Raw genomic sequence first — 22,392 nt, 5'->3', positions numbered from 1 at the left:
GCTGGCTGCAAGCTGTCTGAGAGACTGCTGGACTGCACTGGGAATAACTTTGTGGGCCAAGCATTAAGCACACCAAGCAGAAGGGAAGCATTACTGGACATGCTGCACAGCAGGGGTTAAGACTGGAGGTGGTCAGGGCTGTAGTGACCATGCCCTCCTAGAGTTCCTCATCTCAAGGAATGCGGGCCTGGCAAAAAGCAAAGTCAGGACCCTGAGCTTCAGGAGAGTCAGCTGCAGGCTGTTCAAAGAATTCTTGGACGAGAGACACTGGAAAACTGTTCTTAGGGGCAAAGGGTTCAAACATCCCTTTGTGTGCACCTGTGTGCAGCCCAACTCCTCAGCACAGCCCTGTGCAAGCACACATTTGTGCCACCGCATCCACGCACTATCTATGTGCTCACACACACTCACACAACCACATCCCTTAGTGCAGCCCTGTGCGCACACACACACTCACACATGTGTAACCCCTTCCTTTCACTCCCAAAGTGCACGCACACACCGGTACCACAATGTCCTTGTGCAGCTCCAACACTTTGCACACCCCTGTGCACGTACATATATGTGCATGCTCGTCCTTGCACACATACCCACAGACCTACACACAGCTGAGCAACACCACTGGTTTGTACACTCATGGACACAAATGTGTGTACAACACCATCCATGCACAAATACACACACACACACACATGGATCCCCACTGCTTTGCACAATGCTGTGCACACTCACGTGTGTCATGCACTGATTTCCCATCCAGTCCTCGAGGGGTCACTTACTTAGGACAGGAGTGCAGGGGAGCAGCCAGAAGCTGTTTGCATTCCCTGCTGTCTGCTGGGCAGCTTTGCTGGAGATGCTTGAGTTGCTTTGCTTTTCCTTGGGAGGTGGGAAGGAGCTTTGAATTTGAGGCACATCCCGTGCCAGAGCATCCCGATGGCACAAGGGGGATCAGGGCCCCTCTATTGGTTACCTCAGTGGCTTGCAGCAACTGGAACTTTTTGCCTATTGAGAAAGCTAAAAAGTGTGAGTTCCTCCTGACCCATATCAACAAAAATCTCAACCATAAAAAAGAGACGTCTTCGTATTCAAGCAAATGACAACAGTAAGACCATGCATGTTGTTTTGTTGTATTTCCTCTGTAATCATGGGGAGGATATGAAGAAGTGGTATAATTCATCCACTTCTGCACTTCAGGCACAAGTTCCTTAGAATTGGAAGAGACCCTTAAAGGCCATCTAGCCCAGCTCCCCTGCAATAAAAAGGGACATTCACAGCTAGATCAGGTTGCTCACAGCCTGGTCATTAGTCATCCCAGAGGCAAAACACACACTGAATGATCTCTCCTTCAGTCATAAATCCTTGGAGACAACAGCATTGACACTGCATGTTACTGAAGCAGTAAAAGAAATTGCTCCTGTAACTCTCCTTGTGTTAAGTAAAATGATGATAAAAAGCAATGGAATGCTTTGGCAGGACACCAAAACCATCCTCCTTCCTTGATATCTGCTGCAATGGAACCTTCCACTGGAAGAAAGCCTCTGATGACTTGTCACCCCAGAGAGGTCAGCTTTAGAAGCAGGACTGCTGCACAATAGAATGAACTGGAGCTCCTTAGCATCTCTTACATCCAGGAGGGGTGTGATCAGACCCACCTATCACCTTCAGGTGCGCTTTCTGACACCTTGTCTGACTTCACTGTCACTGTGCCAGCATCCTCAGGCTTAACCTGCTTCATTGTCAGTGTGCAGCAATTGCCAACGTTCTTGATGTCATTGTAATTGTTGGTGTAAAGGAGGTTGCCATTCAGGAACCATTCCACGTCCTCGTCATTATGGGACAGCTCGCAGGAGAAGACAGCAGAGCTCTCTTCTTCAATTTCTACATCCTGCAGGTGCTTCGTTACTTCTACATTGCGGGCTGTGGGGAAACAAGGTGAACTGTTACCACTGTTACTATAAATCATACTGGGATGTGGTAGAATGGTTGGACTAGATGATCTTTGTGTAATCATCTATGTGAAGATAATACATGTATAAAGTTAGCAGGAGAGAACGGCAGAAGTCAACCTCAAGAAGAGAAATCTGAGGTGAAATAGGACATGGAAGAGGCCACCCTCCCTGCTCATACCTTCAGCTGTCAGCGTGGCCTCAGTCTCTGCAATTCCTGCCTTGCACTTGTACACACCAGCATCATCGGGCTTCAGCTTCAGAATTCTGAGCTTTACTGAATGCTTATCCCTCTTGATCTTGTACTTCTCAGAGGGCTCGATGGGTGTGCGGCCCTTGAACCATTTCACAACCTTTGGAGAAGGCCTGAAGTCACAGGACAGGATGACAGAATGACGTTCCAAAGATGTCTTGTCCTCCAACTTCCTGGTGATTTCTATATGGTAATCTGCAAAGCAGGGGTGGAAGAGAAGAAAGGATGAGGACAATTGGAAGAAGAGGAAAGTCTCTTGCGTGTATTCCATTCCAATTAATGTCAAGTTCACAATGGTTCTTTGAACGACTCTAAAGATAAAACAAACGATTGTCTATAGGGAATGCCATTGACTACATTTCTATGAAGTAATACTGTACAGTATCTACCAAATGCAAGGTCCAGCTCTTGTTCTGTGCTTATTAAATTGCTCCCAATTGTTGAGGCTTTTATTCAAATAAGAGTGAGTTGAAAATATAACAAGTACTTTAGGATGTGAATGGATAATCTTACGCTGGGGACAACAGCAGATAAAAAGCCTGCAAGTTTCTTTCAGATGAAATCAATGACAAACCGCACCAAATTTAGGTGCTACCAAACTTAAACTTGTCTAGTTCAGAAATACAATTAATTTCACCTGATTTGACTTCTTTGGTATAGCCAAGGACAAAACCTCAGCTCTGTAAATCTGAATAGTAAGCACATCACAGCTATTCAAACACATCTTTTACTGAGATGCAGCTGTCTCATTTAGTGTCCAACGACTTTGAACTGGAAATGGAGCAGACCAAAGCAGAATCTAAACATGGCTTCTACAAGGACTGATCAAATGCGGCCACCGTCAAATTCAAAGTATCTGATACAGAAGGATCACACTCACTGTCAGACAAAACCTCTTTGGAGAGGTGAACTGACTGCCCTGTTCACCCCCACTTTGGAAATAACTGCACTCATTTCCTACCTGCTCCCAGCAGTGTGGGATGGTGGGATAGCATCACACTTCCCACACTAAGCATCCCACCATGTCACTTGTTCCACCTAAACCTCAGTCCCAAAACAAAAGGGGAACTCGCTTCTTAACCCTCTTCACTTCATTTCAGATGTCTTATATGCTTGATCTCCAACCCACCCCCCACTCAGGAGAAAGACCCCCCGCTTACACCCTACCATCTTGTTGCATTCTGATGTTGTCATCAGCCTTCAGCTTGTTGTCCTCTTTGTACCACTGGGTCTGAACCTCATCGTGTGAAATCTCACAGACAAAAGATGCACTCCCATATTCATTCACTTCCACATCTTCCAGTGCTTTAACAATCTTGATATCTCCAGCTGTGAAACAGTAGAGATATATTTGTCAGGGTATTTCCAGAACTGAGTACAGCATCTTTTCCTTACACATGTTTGCATAGAAAATAAGTAGGATTATGTTTTATTCTAAACCATCATCCATTCCTGAGTCATTTCTCTCTTCAACACAGTCAATGCATTATTGCCCTTGAACTTAAAGACAGACCTACTAGCTACAATGGAGCTCCCTGCAAACAGTTTTCATGGAAACCAGAATCTCATTTATTCTAAAACCTTTCAAGCAAAATTAAGGGTAGAAAAACAATAGAACTGACTGAATCTTTAAGGTCATTTAGTTCCAGTCCCCCTGCTATAGGCAGGGACACCTCCCTCCACACCAACTCTTCTCCTCAGGGTCAAGGCTTCTCTCAAATCATTCTCCTCTAAGCCTGTGCCTGTGCTTGGGATTGCCCTGACCCAGGTGCAGGGCCTTGTACTTGGCCACACTCAAGTTCATGAGGCTGCCAAGGGCCCACCTCTCCAGCCTGTCCAGGTCCCTCTGAGTAGCATCCCTTCCCTCTAGCACATCAACAGCACCGCTCAGCTTGGTGTCATCTGCAAACTTGCTGAGGCTGCATTTGATTCCACTCTCCATGTTGCCTACAAAAATGTTAAATAACACTGGTCCCAACACCACCCTCCACCTGGACACTGAGCTATTGACTGCAGCTCTCTGAGTGTGACCATCCAGACAGTTCCCTATCCTGCAACTGGTCCATCCATCAAAACCATTTTTCTCCAGTTTGGTGACCAGGATGTCATGCAGGACGGGATCAAATGCTCTGCACAAGTCCAAGTAGATGATGTCAGTTGCTCTCCCATTATCCACTGATGCTGTTACTCCATCATGAAAGGCCACCAAGGTTGTCAGACATGGCTTGACCTTGATGAAGCCATATTGGTTACCACCAATTACCTCATCTTTATTTTCCAAACTATGCCAAGGAGAACTAGACAGAACTCTACAGTGTTGTGTCACTACAAACCTGTCTGAACCATTGGCTTCTCTGCATGCTCATCACTAGTCTCTCCTTAGCTTGTGTGCCTACAAACAATGTATGGGGAATGTCAGCCACAAATCTTACCTAGGGGACATCTTTGCTTCAAAATCCTTTGAACATCACACAATCCCTTTTAACTCTCCAGGTCTGCATTTAGTTATGTCAGAATCAGGCCATATTTCTGTGCTGCTATATCCCTTTCCTTCTGAAGGGCCTGGATACAACTTGGATTAACCTCAGGAGAAGAGTTCCTGCATAGAATCATAGATTTACCCAGGTTGGAAAAGACATTGAAGATCATCAAGTCCAACCGCAGCCTAACCAGTACCCTAACTCTAAAAACCCTACACTAAATCATATCCCTGAGTACCACATCCAAAAGGCTCTTAAACACAACCAGGGATGGTGATTCAACCACCTTTCTGGGGAGCCTATTCCAGTACCTAAAATCTCTAGTATCTAAATCTCTCTAAAAGAGCACAGGTATTAATCTGACCAGAAAGGTTCCTGTTTGTTCATAAAATGAGCCTTTTCCGCTCCATCTTGCATAGGCCACTGGGCACAGGGTAGCTGGGAGACCACAGAAAAAGTGGTTCTGTGAGCAATAGGGAAACTACTGCCTAATCCAACTCCTCCAATCTCTGCGCTCTGCCAGCATGTCTAAATAGGGTGGCAGATACACACAGGAGATAAATATTTCCACTTCCCTCAGCCAACACTGCTCTGAATTTCTATGGGACACACAGTTAGATGAAAAGGCATTTGACAAAGAAGGAAATGAAAGAGTTTAATCTGCTGTGTCATTCTCTCGGTAGCCAGAATAACTAACCCTCGCCAGTGTTAGTTCAAAGAATAGGCAGATTTTATCTCCTGACATGAGCAGTAATTCAAAGAAGCTGGTATATGATCCAGTATCCTGCATATTCACTGCAGGCAGGAAAAGACATTATGAGATAAGGGAGATCTACACATCACTTGTTATGAACACCTCATAAAGATAAAACCACACACAAGAGGAGAGTTTAGGAAGAGGACCACTCTTGGACTACTTTCCAAGAGGCATCAATTAGTAACTCTCTTCGCTCATTTTTCACACTACTCCACAGTGTCCTCCTGAGCCCCCTTACTCCTGTTGCCAACTGCTGATGCAGGGAATCCTGAGGAACCAAGGATTCATAGTTGTTCCATCAGTAGTCCTTGGTCAGCTCTCCCTCCCTGCCCCTTCTGTTTTGATCCCACTAACCAAATTTTAGTTAGTCTGAAAAGAGGATGGAAACCTCCGCAGCAATTAGTTTCTAAATATCTTGCAATGGGCAGCTTGTAGGAGCCCCATCTCAATGCCCACAGCACAGGAGGCAGGACTGCTTAGCCCATGCACTAGTGCATTTACCAGCACAGATGTAAGCCCAGATCTATGCACACCAAATACAGGCTCTCAGTTTGCACAAGGAGGCATCCATGGAGCTGAAGTATTAGGCAGATATTGTGGTGGGGCAGCAGTTATTGAGACGCCAGACAGAAAGGACACAGATAACGTGGCAACTCAGCTTTACCATTATGACTGATGATGGAACATCTAATTTCACTGCTCAAAAGAGAACTTCCATATAACTGGAAAGAATGAAATTCACAGGGGAAACCACACACAGACACACACAAAAGCAATACAAAGGAGATGAAGGATGGTTCACATACTAGTGATTCACTCTGAGACGCAAGCAAATGAAAGAGTATCCCCAACCATTTGCCTCCTGAAATGCTAAGTATATAAACTCATTGCTGTGATAACTCTGCCAGACGTGAGTCATACACTGTAAAACCTTATGGGGTCAATCAGTTTAACTTCATAAATTCATTACACCAACAAAAACAGACCATCGTGTCCAGGCTGGTTCATTTCAGCTCTTCAAAGCTGTTGGTAAAACTGCCTGAGAGCTGAAATGCTTACCAGCAAAAGCTAAAAACTGTAAATCAAATGTAATAGGCTGGCTTTGTCTACTGTATAGAAATGATGCCTGAAAAAAAGTAAATAAAAAAGAACGTAAACCAGAACAAATGGAATGGCTACATAAAACAGCCAGTACTGAAACAGCAACCCAACCTGGTTGCAGAATGAGAGAGAAAATGAGAGTTCACCAAAGTCATGGGACAGAACACATGTTCATGTTCATGCTAACACTGAACCCAAGTGGCCACATGAGGACAGCATCTAGTAGGAAATCAGAAAAAAGCATCCTTTCATACGTCCCTTGGGAAGGTGGCATCTACCAGGGCACAGCAGACCCGTGTGTTCAGTAACAAGTCTGATGCTTCAGAGCCCAATGATGAGCTACAAACTGGGGTTTAACCAATGCAACACATGGAGGGAAAATCTGTCTTGAGCATAAAGAAGAAAGAGAAAGGTATCCAAAAGGACTAACCAAGAAATGCCCAAACTGCCCATGAAGCATTTCTTCCCGTGGTGCAAAATACCACAAGAGGATTTATTTGCTCTTTCAGTTAAACATAAAATGAACCTTTAGGGTAGCTGATGTCTTGTCTTAGGCTGCTCAGCATGTGGATGTTCCCTGATCTTCATATTCACACTTGTGAATAATGAGACTTCTCTTATTTCCCTGGGAAGTAATGCCCACTTTTTTACTTTGACAGAGCTCCTTCCCATCCTAGAAGGGAAAATATCAAGTCAGATCTCCATTAGTCCTTCCATCTCTGCACTCAGCAAAGGGAGCCTTCAGATCTATGCTTAATTCACCCACTCCCCTAGAATTAATGGAACTGTGCTTACTGGAACATATGCTGAAGCTTAAGCACAGTGCAGTGTTTTCAACATGTAGGAATGGCTATAGAACATGCATAAATTCTGGCTGACCTATGACAGCTTAAAGCACTGCAGAGGACTGTTAACAAGCCTGTTTGGACATCACCTTGAATAAATGACGTTATCCCCAAGTAAGGGAAGGAACAGCTGAGCACCGGGGAGGTACACAAAGTGCCAGAGCAAATTCTCACACTGTCAGGTGCAAAGAAAACTGAGATTTCACCCCAAAAACCCAGTTCACAACAAGGCTACAAAATCCCGGCTGAGAATTTCTGTGTTAGACTTGAAGCTCAAGACTGTACTGTAGTTCAACCAACAATATTTTGTGCAGCATGACCTAAAAAGTTCACAATAAAACCAAAACAAACTTCAATTTCAACTTGATAAATGAACTCAGGACATAATAACAAAGAGTGCTGATCTGGGCAAATAAAAGAGCATAAAGAAAAGAGAGCAGTGAAAAAGCTATCAAGGAAAAGCTCAGACTCGCATCCCTTGGAAGTGAAATTAAAGGCTCTCATTCATTTCCAGAGAAGTCAGAAAGGAAAATACCATTACATGTCATACCTTGAACCACTTGACGTCCACGTTGGGCCTGCACAGCTCACACTCAAATGTGACCTTGTCCTTCTGAGTGACGCTAATGTCTGCCAATGGTTTGCTGATTTTCACAGGCAATTCTGAGAAGGAGAAAGAAGAATGTGGATTTAGTTGGGAACTTAGTTTTGTTCATAACCAGGTCCATGGGTGCTCTTAAATGTATCCTTCCAGATGGAAAAAACATTTCAGGTGGCCTCCTAGATTCTACCCCTTTTTGTGTTGCACGCAACACTGAAAAAAAAAAAAAATTACTTTTGCAAAGCTCTTTTTGTCATAAGGAAACAAATATTTGGGGAATGGCAGAACCAGGTAAAATTTTCCTTCACGTCAAGAAAGTATAAATTTCACTCTCATACTCTTGGTGTGCTTTCTGCTATGATTATTTGGACTAATTAAGCTTTTCCCTGATGAAAGCCTAGAAGTATATCACAAGAAGGACCAACTTACCCATGACCTTTTATTTGTCTTACTCAAGCATCTCCTCCTGACCATAACTGACAATAAAATATTCACCCAGACTACAGGTTTGAGCAGCTGAGTTGTTTCTAGGATCTCCTGCAGTCTCAAGCTTGGAACACACACTTGTCTTTTGACTAAGTGTCTCTTATAGTGCAGTAAAACAACAGGTTTTCACACGGCAATTCCTCATTTACCTTGATCTGAAATCATTCTCAAACCATGCAGGATCAGTCCAGGGAGAAGGGGAGGAGAGGGGAAGGGAAAGGGGAAGTCCACGGTCCTCTAAAATCAGGCTTATTAGCCTAAAGCTCAACAGCAAATAGCAGTCCACTTCCCCACATTGCTAGACTCCGAGCATTTAAAGAACATCAGCTGACCTCATGATGAGCTCTAACATAGCCAAAGGAATTAATATATTAAAATATTTCCTCAGGGGGAATTGTGGCTGTTCCATGCCCACAGGGTAGAAGACAGCCAGTCTTCCTCTCAGCCACATAAACAGCTGCTTAGTGCTCCCAAAGCGAATGCTCACCAGTTGTTTCCAGCTCGAAGGTCATCTTCTGGCCAGCAGCCTCGCAGATGTATTCTCCAGCATCTTTCCTCTCCAGCTGCTCCACAACCAGACGCCGTGTTTTGCCCACAGATTCCATTCTGAACTTTCTGGAGGAGGCAAGCAGTCTTCCATCCTTGTACCATTTTACTTCGGTTGTATCCTGTGCTACTTCACAGCTGAGGGAGGCACTTGCTGCCAGGGCAGCACTCACCTCTTTCTGCACCTGCTCCTGGTTTATAAACACAGGTTTTGGCTCTGAGGGAAGAAAAGAAAAACAGAAGGACTGAAATGAGACCATCTTGCAGGTTTGTATGTACAGGTTGGAACAGGTTTAGGTTACCACTTGTGCCCAAACTAATAGCCTTCACTAGAGAATATCAGCTCTTCTGTTGAAACAAAGTGTCAAATCTAGGCAAGAAAGAACCTAGGAACTGAAGGAACCAAGAGGGTCCTTGAACACCAGTCCCATGGTTGCAAGTCACTATGCAAACATATTTAACCCAAAAGAACATCTGTCCTGCAGGCAACCAAAACCTGAGTTCCTTTTACTTAAGACCCACTGTGAAACATCAAAACACATAAACATGCAATAGTCAAACCACTGGCTGCCTTTTCATGACCCAGAACAGTACTCCTGGCTTCCTGAACAGACTCCTCATGGCCTCTACCATTGCCACAACTGTGACTGTCAAAGGCACAAAGGAAATTGCTCACCAACGCAGTCCTTTGTTCTTTGTGTGTGATTTGCAGATATCTATCTTACTTTGAGCTCTGGGAATAGTCAGCTCTACCAGGTCTCTTACTGTGAGTAGCAGACTCACCTATCCAGATGCAGCCTCCAACATAAAGGCATAGTAAAAAGGCAGTGTACTACTAGGAGAAGTTCCTGCTTCTCCTGCCATGAAAGGCTGCACGTACAACATGCACTCCAGCCTCACTGCACATACTTATCTTAGTCAAATGTTTAGGTGAACAAGAATTACAGTTTGGGATCTCAGGCACAGGAGAGATTTGAATAATATCTTGAATATTGCTTCCACTGTACATATATCAGTAATTATTATTCTACAGACAGACTGAAACAGGTCTTTGTGCCATACTAAAACCAAATACTTGCTACAAACCCAGGCAATCAAGTCTAGGGGAAATACCTCAGCACAGACTACTGCACCTGGATCACTGTATAATGGAAACTAGATTTTACTTTACTGTTCTCTGCTGTATTTCAGACAACACCTGTCTTACCTGTGATATGAATCTTGAAGGTGAGTTTCTGGCCAGCAGCCTCGCAGCTGTACTCCCCTGCATCTTTCTTCTCCACCTGGCTCACCACCAGCCGACGCTGTTTGCCCTCTGACTCCACCCTGAACTTCTTGCTCGAGGTGATCAGTTTCCCCTCCTTGTACCACTTCACCTCCGTCTTCTCCTGGGCCACCTCGCAGCTCAGCGTGGCATTTTCTGTTGGTGCAGCCTTCACCTCCTTCTGCACCTTCTGCTTGTTGATAAAAGCATCTTCTGCTTCTGGAATTGAAGGCAAATGGGCACATTTAAGACATGAATCTTTTCTACACAGCCTTCCCCAAATGCCCAAATTAGTCTTTGGACTGTACCGTTGAGGACAGCTTTCCCACTCACATTTCCTGACAGTGCTATGAACTGAATGCCAACATCTGAACTATATCAATTGCCAGTGAAGAACTTCCTCCTTGCCAGACCAAAACAGCTTAGATAGCCCTAAACTTGTTTTCATTTCCACCAGTATCATGTTCCAAAATCTTCAAAAATTAAAAAACACCCCTTTCCCCACTGTCCAGCAGCACACCAGCATACGCAGTCATTGAAAAGTCTGTTTCATACAAGGGGACAGGCATTAAATTGTCCAAACAAGCTGACAGCTGTAAGTTGCTTTGCTAGCAAAAGCCAGGTGAGGGTCAAGGTTAAATTCTGTTTGTGATTAAGTCATAGTGAGGAAATATATTTTTCTCACCTACTTATTTCTGAAAACAATTCTAATATCTCCAGAGTTTTCAGAGGCAGTAATAAAATGGTTTCCCCTATGGAATCATAGAACGGTTTGGGTATAGAAGGAAGCTTTAAAGATCATCCAGTCCAACCTCTTGCCGTGGTCAGGGACATCATTCACTAAATGAGGCTGCCCAGGGTCCCCATCCAGCCTGCCCTTGGACACTACAATGATGAGTCACCCACAACCTTCACTGGACAATCTGTTCTAGTGTATCACCACCCTCATCATAAAGAACTTTTCTCATGTCCAAACTGAGTCTACCCTCTTCACTTTTGAAACCATTGCCCCTTCTTAGGTTGCTACAGACCCTGGTAAAAAGCCTTTTTCCACTTTCTTATCAGACTCTCCTAATAAATAGAACGCCTGTCTTCCTACATTTTGGAAAGAAAAGCACCAGCTTGAAGGCTTTCTATTTTTAAGCATTTCTTTTGTACCTGCTATAGAGAAGAAAACAAAAGACAATATGGGAAAACCTTTTTAGTTGCAGGTTTCTTTAATTTAATAGAAACCACCAATGCCGCCTTCTAGCATTGTGACCAAATGCTGTCTCTGAGACTATTTAGGAAGAAGCATTTGCAGGGGTGTGCTTGTGCCCTGAAGATATCTTTAATATTCTTTAATTTCCCCTGAAATTATTGACTTCTCATTTTGCTATCATTGCATCTACATGAGATCCCCAGGGAAATTCCCAAATTATTTCCAGCCTGTCTTAAGCTGAGGCTACCCAAGTCCTCTGCGTTCATAGCTTCAGAAGGCAAACAGGAATGTACACAAATTAAACAGAATTTAAGCACCGTCTACATCACTGAATGCTGGGGTTAAATGTGTCAAACCACTTAACTTTCCCCTCCTTCTTTGTTGGGGGGTTCAATACAGTCGAAACAATTTCTCTCACCTGTAACATGAATCTTGAAGGTGAGTTTCTGGCCAGCAGCCTCCCAGCTGTACTCCCCTGCACCTTTCTTCTCCACCTGGCTCACCACCAGCCGACGCTGTTTGCCCTCTGACTCAGCCTTGAACTTCTTGCTCGAGGTGATCAGTTTCCCCTCCTTGTACCACTTCACCTCCTTCTTCTCCTGGGTCACCTCGCAGCTCAGCGTGGCATTTTCTGTTGGTGCAGCCTTCACCTCCTTCTGCACCTTCTGCTTGTTGATAAAGGCATCCTCTGCTTCTGGAATTGAACTGGAAAACATTGGGTAAATAATACATTAGATATGAGCAACTTGTGACTGGAAGACATTAACAGTTGCTTCTATGTTGTATTGGACCATTTCCTGGAGCAACACTGCTTCACAGTGTTTATCACACATTATAATGCATCCTCAGCACAGTCCCTGTGGTCATCCCATTCCTCTGGGTAGTCTTTACTATCAGCTCTGACTCCTAATTTTCAGATTTCTTCTAATGAAGACAATGACAGATCTTCATCTGTCTGTCTTTTTGATATTGCTCCACTCTGCACTGGAGATCAGCCAAATACAGCTCAATTATGAAGTGAAGACCTCAAAATCAGGAAACCATAGAAATTTAAGAGCAGAAAACCATCTTTTGACTTTACCCTATGGGAATGATATAGCCCTTAATATGGTGAATACTTGGCCTACATTAGATTTTGTAGCTCGGTTTTATGCATAAAGCATGGTTTTCTACTCTCAGCAACCCCTGATTCTTCAGAGAACTGGCTGAGGTCATCTCCTCTTAATACCTAACACATATAGAAGAAAGTGTTTAAAGCCCACCTTACCCTTTGTGTCAACAAATGGAGTTAGCATCAGAAAGATAGCAAGTGTAATTAGTTAGGCATACACACTTCAGTTAAGGTGATTCAGTTAATCACTTTGCTAAGTGGGATCGATTGATACATTGAATCTTTTATTGATTACTTTAATCACTGTTTTATCTGGTTCTCCTTTTACCAACAACTGGTTGCTGAGAGCATTCATGCTAGTTCCTATTTGAGGCGTGGGAGAACAGATAAACCCTAAATAAATGGGCTTCCATTTCTATTCCATGGTTTGCCCTACAAAAGGCTGTAGAAGTGCAGAATATTTCTGACGCACTTACATCATGGACTTCTCTAGTGCTAGCCAGCTTCTAACAGCAGAGCAATTTTGAATAAGCTTCCGATGCTTGTTTGGGTCCCAGGAAAGATCCCAGGGTCCTGATGCTGATACCAAGACAGAGGCTCCAAGCATGAATGCAGGACTAGCAGGTGTGAGGGGGATTGACATTGCCTTTTATTTGCAGTGGAGACATGGAAGACCACTCATTCAGATCATTCATGCAAGCATATTCAGGCATACCCAGCTCAGGTGACCGGGAAGGCTCCTGCTCCCCAGCAGTCATGGAAAACCCTTCCAGGACCTGTCCCCTATCTCCTTTCTCCCCGCTGTCACTCTGTGAAGCCTTCTGCTGCCATCCCTTTCCCTTCCTTCATGACTTTCTCCTCTGCATGCTGTCTGAATTCTGAGTGGCAGCAGCTGCCCAGGAGGGTAAGTTCAGCTCAAGTTCCTGTGCTGCTGACCGTTGCAGTACGTGCAATCCCAGGATTCACACCACAGCTCTACCACCAGCACTGCAGTCCACTGAAGGCGAGGGAGCAGGGCAGCAAGCCAATGCAAGAATGCAGTTGATACACTCTACATTTGATCTCCCTGCTTGTATTGACTGTAGAAGCATCATTCTCTCCGCCCATCTTCAACAGCCCCTGTTCTGACTGATGATTTTCAGGGGAGGTTCAAGTTGGATGTTAAGAAAAACTTCTTCTGAAGAGGAGTGGTGATGTGGTGGCACAGCTTTGCAGGGAGGTGGTGGGGTCACCATCCCTGGGAGTGTTCAATAACCATGGAGATGTGGCACTGAGGGACGTGGGCAGTGTGCATGGTGGGATGGGGTGAGGCTGGATGTGGGGATCTTTGTGGTCTTTTCCAACCGCAATGATTTGATGAAGATCAGAAGGGTTGCTTATTAGCAAGACAACAAACATGGCCTAGACCAACCAGGTGATGCAAAACTTCTCACAAATGCAATGGAGCTTTGGCCCACTTCAAATAAGGATTTCAGCATGCACCACAAATACTGAGATAATGAGATGGCAGAATCAGCCCTTTTTACTCTAGTTTTCTATAGGTTTCCAAGGTGTGCAGCACTTGTTTCTTTTAAGCAAGAAGCTCTAATCTGCGTCCCATAATGCGTCTGCGTCACACTCAGCACCTAACATTCAACATGTCCTTAAAATGGGATTGTTCTGTGCTACCAGTGGAACCCTGGGGTAGAGGAACCCTGAAAAGCTTTCTGAGTGCAATGGTAAGAGGAGAAATTAAGACTCAGAAAGCCATTGCACTTTGGGAGAAGCTAGTAAGATGAGGATTTCTGTAGTGAAAGAGCCAACCACTCCAAGAGTACTCATAATCCCTCCTGACTTTCACACCAGATCATTCTGCAGTGAGGGCTGGACTTGCACGTCATGTTACAGTGGTACACATGAGAAATACAGCAACGGTAGCTAGGCAAGCACTCTCCACGTATGGCAGAGGAGGAGGTATCACATTACCCTGTGCAGCCATGAGCTCATCTGGTCTGAAAGAGAACAGAAAACCTTTGGTTTCTGAGGCAAACAGCTAATAATAGCCCTCAGCTAGCAAAATTCAAGTGTAAAAGCACTACATTGCTGTGTTTTCTCCCTACACCTCTGCAATAAGATGTGGGCTGGCTTTGGCTGCTGAGGATTAACTTGGTAGATTCCAGCTGTTGCCATAGTCTTTCTGTCATCGTTCATATTTCATTTTCTCTGACAGATACCTCCCAAATCTACCCTTTCTGTAATCCACTATTTGCTGAAACTGCCAGTTTCCTGAGCCAAAAGCATGAGCTACACAACTCACGGAACAGATCCAAAGGCCCCAGAATCACATCCATGTGGTGTGGGAATAGTAAGAGCTGATAGTTTAGAGTCTACACCACAGGCAGCAGCAAAACTGTCTACTACAGGAGCAGAGATATATTGCACACCAGGGACTGAAGGAGCAGAATGCCCCAAGATGGAGAGAGCAAAGACTGCAACCTTTACAAGGGAACAGAACGCAAGCTATGCCCTGCAAGGACACCAGGTCTGTGTGAGCAGAAAGGCAGTAGACTCCCAGTACAGTTGCTCCTCCACATAGCTGACCAAATGCCAAACCTTGACCAGGATTAAGCTCCAATGTGTTCACTGCCATAAGAAAGAAGAGGAGAAAACAGATTCCCAGTCCTGATCAGCTCAGAATACATTCAGAACTGTAAAGTTAACAGAGAACAAGTTGACTTACGAGCAAAAACCAGCAGAGTGCAGCTTCAAATAAAACAGAAGACAAACCCTCGTCATCAGCCAGCTCACTAATGGTCACTCAGAATGCAGCTGATGTGCCCATGGCTATCTGGAGTCTAAGTTAAAATGTACCGGATCTTGTGCAAAATATACTGACACCAGAGCAATCTCTACTGCAGCTGGAGTGAGAGATCTGCCTCCATGCTAAACTCTCAGACTAATGAGAAACGTACAATTAGAAAGGTATCAATGGATTCATGACTGGTCATTACATTTACAGAACATGGAACGAATGGTCGTCAACGTGGGATTCAACAAGCCAAAGGCAAGTGCAATGCCTCTGACTAAAAGTTCTTAGGACACCAACAACCAAACCTCAGTGCAGCCACAGTAGAGATCTGTAACTACTACTGTTGAAATATCAACTGGTAGAGCAGTGTTGCACATTGTACAAATCACAGTTGGACATCTATGGACAGCTCATTATAAAAGTAGTCGTAGGGGAAGAGCTGGATGAAACACTGTTAAAAACAAATAATCATTTTAGCTGCACGTTTGTAAGCATTTCTTTTCATCCTCCCCAAAACAGTTTCATGGCAGAATCAAGAGGACACGTTCACACAGACGTTTCCACAGCCAGACTATGGAATAATCAAAGAATATCAACCAAAATGTGTTTCCTACCAGTTACATGAATCTTGAAGGTGAGTTTCTGGCCAGCAGCCTCACAGCTGTACTCCCCTGCATCTTTCTTCTCCACCTGGCTCACCACCAGCCGACGCTGTTTGCCCTCTGACTCAGCCTTGAACTTCTTGCTCCAGGTGATCAGTTTCCCCTCCTTGTACCACTTCACCTCTGTCTTCTCCTGGGCCACCTCGCAGCTCAGCGTGGCATTTTGAGTCAGTACAGCCTTCACCTCCTTTTGTACCTTGTCCTTGTTTGTAAACAGGTCTTCTTTCTCTGCAGGGACATCACAACAGTCACACCATTTTGCTGTAGTCTGCTGCAGAGCTTACTCCAGTTCCCCATTTTCACTATACTTGCCCTTCACAGAGAGCATCGTGATGCCTCATTAAGACAAGAAAACACTTTCCCCTCTATTTTGCCTTGGGAAATGATAAGCATATCATTTCATATCATATCATATCATATCACATCATATCACAAAGCTAAACATTTCGCAGTCTGATAGCAGATTTGGACATGAGATTTAGAACACCTGCATGCACTACTGAACCTTCTCCCTTATCTTTTTTTCTTCTCATGTCTCTCTACATTTCCAGTAAATCAGAAGAGAACGGCCCTCCAGAACAGGTTGCCCAAGGAGACTCTGGATGCTCCATTCCTGCAGGCATTCAAGGCCAGGCTGGATGTGGTTCTGGGCAGCCTGGGCTGCTGCTTGGCAACCCTGCACATAGGAAGAAGGGGGTTGGAACTGGATGAGCACTGTGGGGCTTTGCAACCCAGGCCATTTATGAGTCAGATTAGTGGCATTTTCCACCTAATTGTGTCATTCAAATTTTGTAACCAGATCTCTTCAAACACCTCCCCTTTTCTCACTCCTTGCATGCCTGGTGTGCTCTTGCACTGTAACCCTGCAGACACCAGCTGACTACAAGAGCTGCACAAGTTACCCTCCTTGCCTATTGTTTGTTGCAGTAATTCATTCCTCGATGGAAAAGCACGTGTAGAAAAGTGTAGCTATGACACTAGATGACAAAGAAAGTCCTATAGCCAAAGTGTTTTGCACCAGAGAGGCTGTAAGTTGATCCTCCAAATGCAAGACACACCAAATGAAGCGTTCCTTTATCTCTGGGATTTCAAGCATTTTCTCACCTCTGACTTTCACTTGGAATGTTGCTTTGTCATCTTTTGTTTCACAGCTGTAGCTCCCTTGGTCTTTCAGGGTCACATTTTTGACCATGAGCTTGCGGTGCGTCCCCTGGGAGATGATGGTTGTCCTCTGGTCCTGCTTCACCTCTGTTTGATCTTTCTTCCATACGACAGCTCCGCTTGCAGCTGACACCTCACACACCAGCTCCAGGTCTTCAGAAGGACTGACTGATATTTCTGGAGTCGTTTTGGGCTTGTTGACAGAATTAATGGCTTCATCTGAAGAAAAAAAGAGAAAGTGGTTTACATCCTGACTCAGGCTTATTCAGCACAGCATTAAGATACATGAAGTTAGAACTGATTGTAATGTCTCTGCTCGTTACATTTGGTTGATCGAGTTTCACCTCTGGAGGTACTCACATACAAATGTGTGCTTGATTCTCCTGTGTAAGGAAAGAGTAAGTTCTATGCAGACAGTTCTTATTTCTTTTAATCAATTCTGTATTCTGCACATGTTCTTCTGAAGCTAGAATGAAGGCAGCTAAGTAACGTGTTTGCAATACATGAACAAACCTATTCAACACCTTGTCTCTAAGCTAACAAGCAGCGTTTGATGAGCACATCAGTATTTCATGCCCTTCATTCCATCCAGACAGAACCTGCCTGAGGAGCAAGCTGATGGCTGTCAGCTACAGGCAGACCTAGCTTAGTATTGCATTTCTTAGAGCAACAACTGTTGCTTTCAGTCGCTGAATATAACAAGGCCAATTGCTATGCCAGGCACATTTATGGCATCAGTGAACAAATAATTCGTTAAAAATTGTAATAGACAGGAGACATCTATTGTTTTAAAACTAGGTGACCAAAGAAGAACAGTCCCTCTAGAGTCAAGCTGTGAAGAAATAATAGCACCAATCAATGTCACATAGATAGATTACTTCCCTGCCCTAAGACCATCTTGTGACCATTTGGTGCTCCTAATTAAGCCCTCTTGATGGCATTTTGTCTGAGCCATGTGACATTTTGTGATAGGAGTTACTGCTAGTGTTCCCTTAACCCAACACCAAAGTAGGAGGTATCCATTCTCAGGGAATCATGCAGGCTTCCTCTGTATTTGATGCTCAGAGACAGCCCCAGAACTTTTTAAATCTTAGCTTAGCTCTCATCCGATAATGTTCATCAAACAGTGCAAGTTGTCCTTTGGGGATGTCTTTGTTCTGCATCAACCAGTTCCAACGGAGTCTTCTTGGCTTGTTTTAGGTCAGTTTTTCAACAGATAAAGCCAGAGTCTTTGAATTACAAAGTGAAATTGCAGAATGCATGATTCTCAACCAAACAGAACAGGAGGTGGGATGCAGGGTGAATACCTGAGCCAACACCACCTGCAAGCAATCCTTCAATATCTTAGGAATCTCTAGCCATCCCAAATCCAGTGTTGTGCTTGATCTATCATCTCTGCTGAGTTTTTAGCTAAGCTGATGGTGAGCATCATGGTGGTGATGGGTGAGCAGTCGGACTAGAGGGTCTTAATCAACCTTAAGGATCCTGTGATCAGAGGAACGTGAATGTGCTGTTAGAGGTCACAAGCGCTGTACTGCAGCATGAGCATACACAGCGAAAGGCTTTCAGTAGAGCTTCAGTTCATAAATGAGGACTGGGTTATGGAAAATAGGCTCAAGATATAAACCAGAAAACAGATCTCAATGCCAGGTTCTGTGAATGCAGCCAGCTGAATTTCACAGATATTGAATTTCAATGACAATTTCTTGTGTTATTTTACCCTCCAGCTCCACCCTGAACAGGAACATGTCAGTGACAAGCATTACTCCTCCAGGCTTGACCTGACAGTGCTTTACTTGTACTATGAGCTAATGGCTGTGCTTACAGCACCTCAGGGAGACACCTCAGAGATCACAGCATCGTTCGGGTACAGCAGGAGACACTGAACTCTCCAAATATGGAGTTTAATTTGTCTAAAGAGGAGACAGGTTTCCAATGTTAAGAACTTAGGACCATTTCAGTCAGAGGTTTAAAGATGATGTAAGCGCTGAGGCAATTCATGAACTGGAAGAATGAAGCCCAGATGTGAGGGCTCACGTCATGACTCCAGCGTCAGTTGGAGCTAAGGCTGTCCTGAATTCATCACAACACAGTTACATTATTTGCTCATCCTGTGGATTTGCATAGGGACAACAGTAAGATCAGAATTGCTTCAATAGAGCTATGCAATCTTTGTCCTAAATACTGGAAACCCACAGGGCTGGACAAATAAAATGAATTAAGTCTGAAGTGCTTTACATGGATTGTGATCCTATGTTTGCCTCACAAACTTACCTGAGACTTTCCAATCAAAAATCAGAGTGTCATCTCCAATTGTGTAGATGTATGTTCCCTCGTCTTCTTTCGTTACAGCTGAAGCCACAAGCTTATGCAGTTTCCCTTTATCTTCCATTGTGAATTTCTTACTGGTCTTGATTTCTTTGCCATTTTTGTACCACTTCACCATGACATTGGCTTCAGAGGTCTCAGAAACAAATTCAGCTTGTTTTCCAGCAACTGCTCTGATAACTCCTCCAGTTGTCTCTTTGATTACGAAGTCTGCCAGTGCTGAAACAAAATATGGACACTCAAAATACATATGATGGTAAAGAACTGCAGGGACATTGGTGACCATGAGGCATTCATTTATCATAAGATCAAACGTGCACGTTTAATCCTAGTTCTAATTGCTAGATTCTAATTCAGAAGCTAGCAAATTGGCAGCTTTTATAAACCACGTACCAGATTACCTTATCTCCACAAGTTGAAGGACATACACTGTACAGAGCCAAAGGAAGAAGCCCAAGGCTTCAAGAAAATGTCTAAAATAGGAAAACTGAGGAAAGAATTGGAACAAGCAAACTAGAAGGAAATCAATGGAGGGGGTATCTATTACTGCACTGTAACCCCCTGGCAAACAAATCGAGCCTAAAAGATGGAGATGTCACTTAGGACTGAAAAGAAAAACAGAATTCCTTTATGGAAATTAATTGGAGTGCAAAAGTTAGATGATAAAACTGGCCCCTATTAACACACAGTGGAATAATTGACTTCAAAGATTCAAAATCTCACCACTGTCTTAGCCAAAAGTTTAAGCCTAAGTCCACGGTCCTATTTTACTGAGGGTAATTGAGCTTGTTTTCCAACTTCTTGTTAACATATCATTTCAAAACAGCGCACACAACTGAGTTGGGTCTGTTGAGACAGCGCAGTCAGAGCTGCTAAAATCAAAGTCTGGATTATGCATGCATTTGTTCTGCAGTTCCAAGAACACGCATGTATAATACAAATTCAACAACGTTCTACAGAACGCCTGTATTTAGGAGCTCGAGAGCCAGCTGATGGACACTGGGATGACTGAGATCCTGTCAATACATTTAACTCCATCCTATCATACAGTCAAATTTCATTCATTTTTTCAGGAACTGTCTCTTATCATTGGAGTTCCCTCACCACTGCTGGATGTGAGCCCAGACACACAAAAGCAGCTGCTGGTTTTCACTGCAGATACTGCAGGAAGGAGCAACAGCCTCTGGACTGGACCAGCTGAGCGTGGCCCTACCAGGATTTGCTCCAAAGGTCTTATTACCAGTAGTGCTTCCTTATGAAATACATGGGGGTCCTCCTTTGATTCCAACCCCAACCCACCCCACCATGTCCCCTGATAACATCCATCAGGGCCACATCTCGACAGCTCCTGAACACCTCCAGGGATCCCACCACCTCCCTGGGCAGCCTGTGCCAGTTAATTCCGTGGACAGACCTGCCAGTATGAAATATCATGCTAACATGACAAAGAGAGAGAAGAAAAGCAAAATTAAGACTAGCTGACAAGCCTTGGCAGGAAGTTCTGCTCTCCATCAATTTAGTCCCTGTGACTCTTCACAGGTCTCTTGTACATTTGGGATCACTGCTACAAAAAGAGCTGTTGACATCATCTCTCGTGGCCACCCTGACAGAAGAGCAGGAAGGCTGGGATGCTCTTTTTCCTGTCTTTCCCTTGATTTCCTCTATATCTTAGGGACGAATCACAGGACAGAACACAGAAATCAAATGGCTCTACAAAGCAGATTGGCCAGTTCAAGTCAAAACAGCCACTGAAAACACCCCACATGCTGTCTGACAACAGCTGGACTGTCGGGGAGTCAGGTGAATGCAGTCTGCTGGCCCTGGGCAGGAAGAGGACAGCCCAGACTGTCACATACCTTTCACTGAAAGCTGATAGAGCATTTTATCCCCCTCACAGATGCACTGACAACTTCCAGCAGCATCCATTGAGACACTGTGAATTTTCAGGGTGTGTTTCTTCCCCACAATGTGCAGTTCATATTTTCCACTGGCCTTGAGCTCCTTCCCATCCTTCATCCACTCCACAGTAGCGCCTGTGTCTGAAAGCTCAGCCTGCAGTTTGGCTTCCTCACGCAGCCGAGCGGAGATCTTTTCTACATCTTTGCTCTTATTGGTAAATCTCACTGCAGCACCTGTCAGGAGCAAAGGCCTCGTTATTTCAATTGATATCAGGCTAACGTGGTCAATGTCTGCTGCAAGATCTCTGAAAAAGTGTCACCTTCTGTTCCTGCACTCATCATTGTGTCAGTGCTGAGCAATTCAAGATATTTCATTTGGTCTTCTTGCCGGATTTACTAATTAAAAATCAACCAAACATCTCCTTCTACTGATTAAGAATGCTCTAAACATGCTTCTGCAGAGGTTTCCACCCAATGACAAACAGGTCCTCCCATCATGAATGTTTATTTGTTCTACTTTGTCATGCAAAGCTGATTGATAGAGATATTATTGGAATGATTGCTCCCCTACTTCTAAACTATTCCAGTGCAGTCAGAAAGGCTGTCTGAACCTGGAGCTGAAATTACTGCTCTATGGTGATGCAGTGGTAAACCTGCTGACTGAATGCACTGGCCAGTAGCTGTGAACTGCAGACATTCATCAGCTGGCATGAAGCAATCTGGTTCAGATACCAAGCAGCTGGGTAGACTGGCTTACCCTACACTCAGTGCTATCATGTTTAGGTCATTACCAGGACTCACGTCAGTCCATGGGATGCAATTTCAGGTATTTGGTACAGTCAGTGAATGCCTGCAGCCCCACTTCTAATCATCAGATCACAGCAACTATGCCTTGACTGTAAGAGGAAAGGAGAAGGATCAAAGCAAATACCTCTCACTCTCATCTTGGTGCTGACATCAACAT

At 44.2% G+C, this 22,392-nt stretch overlaps 1 protein-coding gene across 1 annotated transcript; it reads right to left on the bottom strand.

Annotated features, from left to right (window-relative positions):
* Positions 1-2,067: 2,067 nt before the first annotated feature.
* Positions 2,068-9,275, bottom strand: LOC146759440 (obscurin-like protein 1). The gene is made up of 4 exons (XM_085510392.1): positions 8,957-9,275; positions 3,367-3,528; positions 2,128-2,394; positions 2,068-2,081 (listed from the first exon to the last, which is right to left on the bottom strand). The coding sequence occupies exons 1-4, from the start codon at positions 9,273-9,275 to the stop codon at positions 2,068-2,070; spliced, it is 762 nt and encodes a 253-aa protein (XP_085366518.1).
* Between the last annotated feature and the right edge of the window lie 13,117 nt (positions 9,276-22,392).

Source organism: Coturnix japonica, chromosome 10 (genome assembly GCF_054131305.1).
Source record: "Coturnix japonica strain WE chromosome 10, WE-NBRP24, whole genome shotgun sequence".
NCBI lineage: Eukaryota > Metazoa > Chordata > Aves > Galliformes > Phasianidae > Coturnix > Coturnix japonica.
This window is presented reverse-complemented; position numbering and strand designations above follow the sequence as displayed.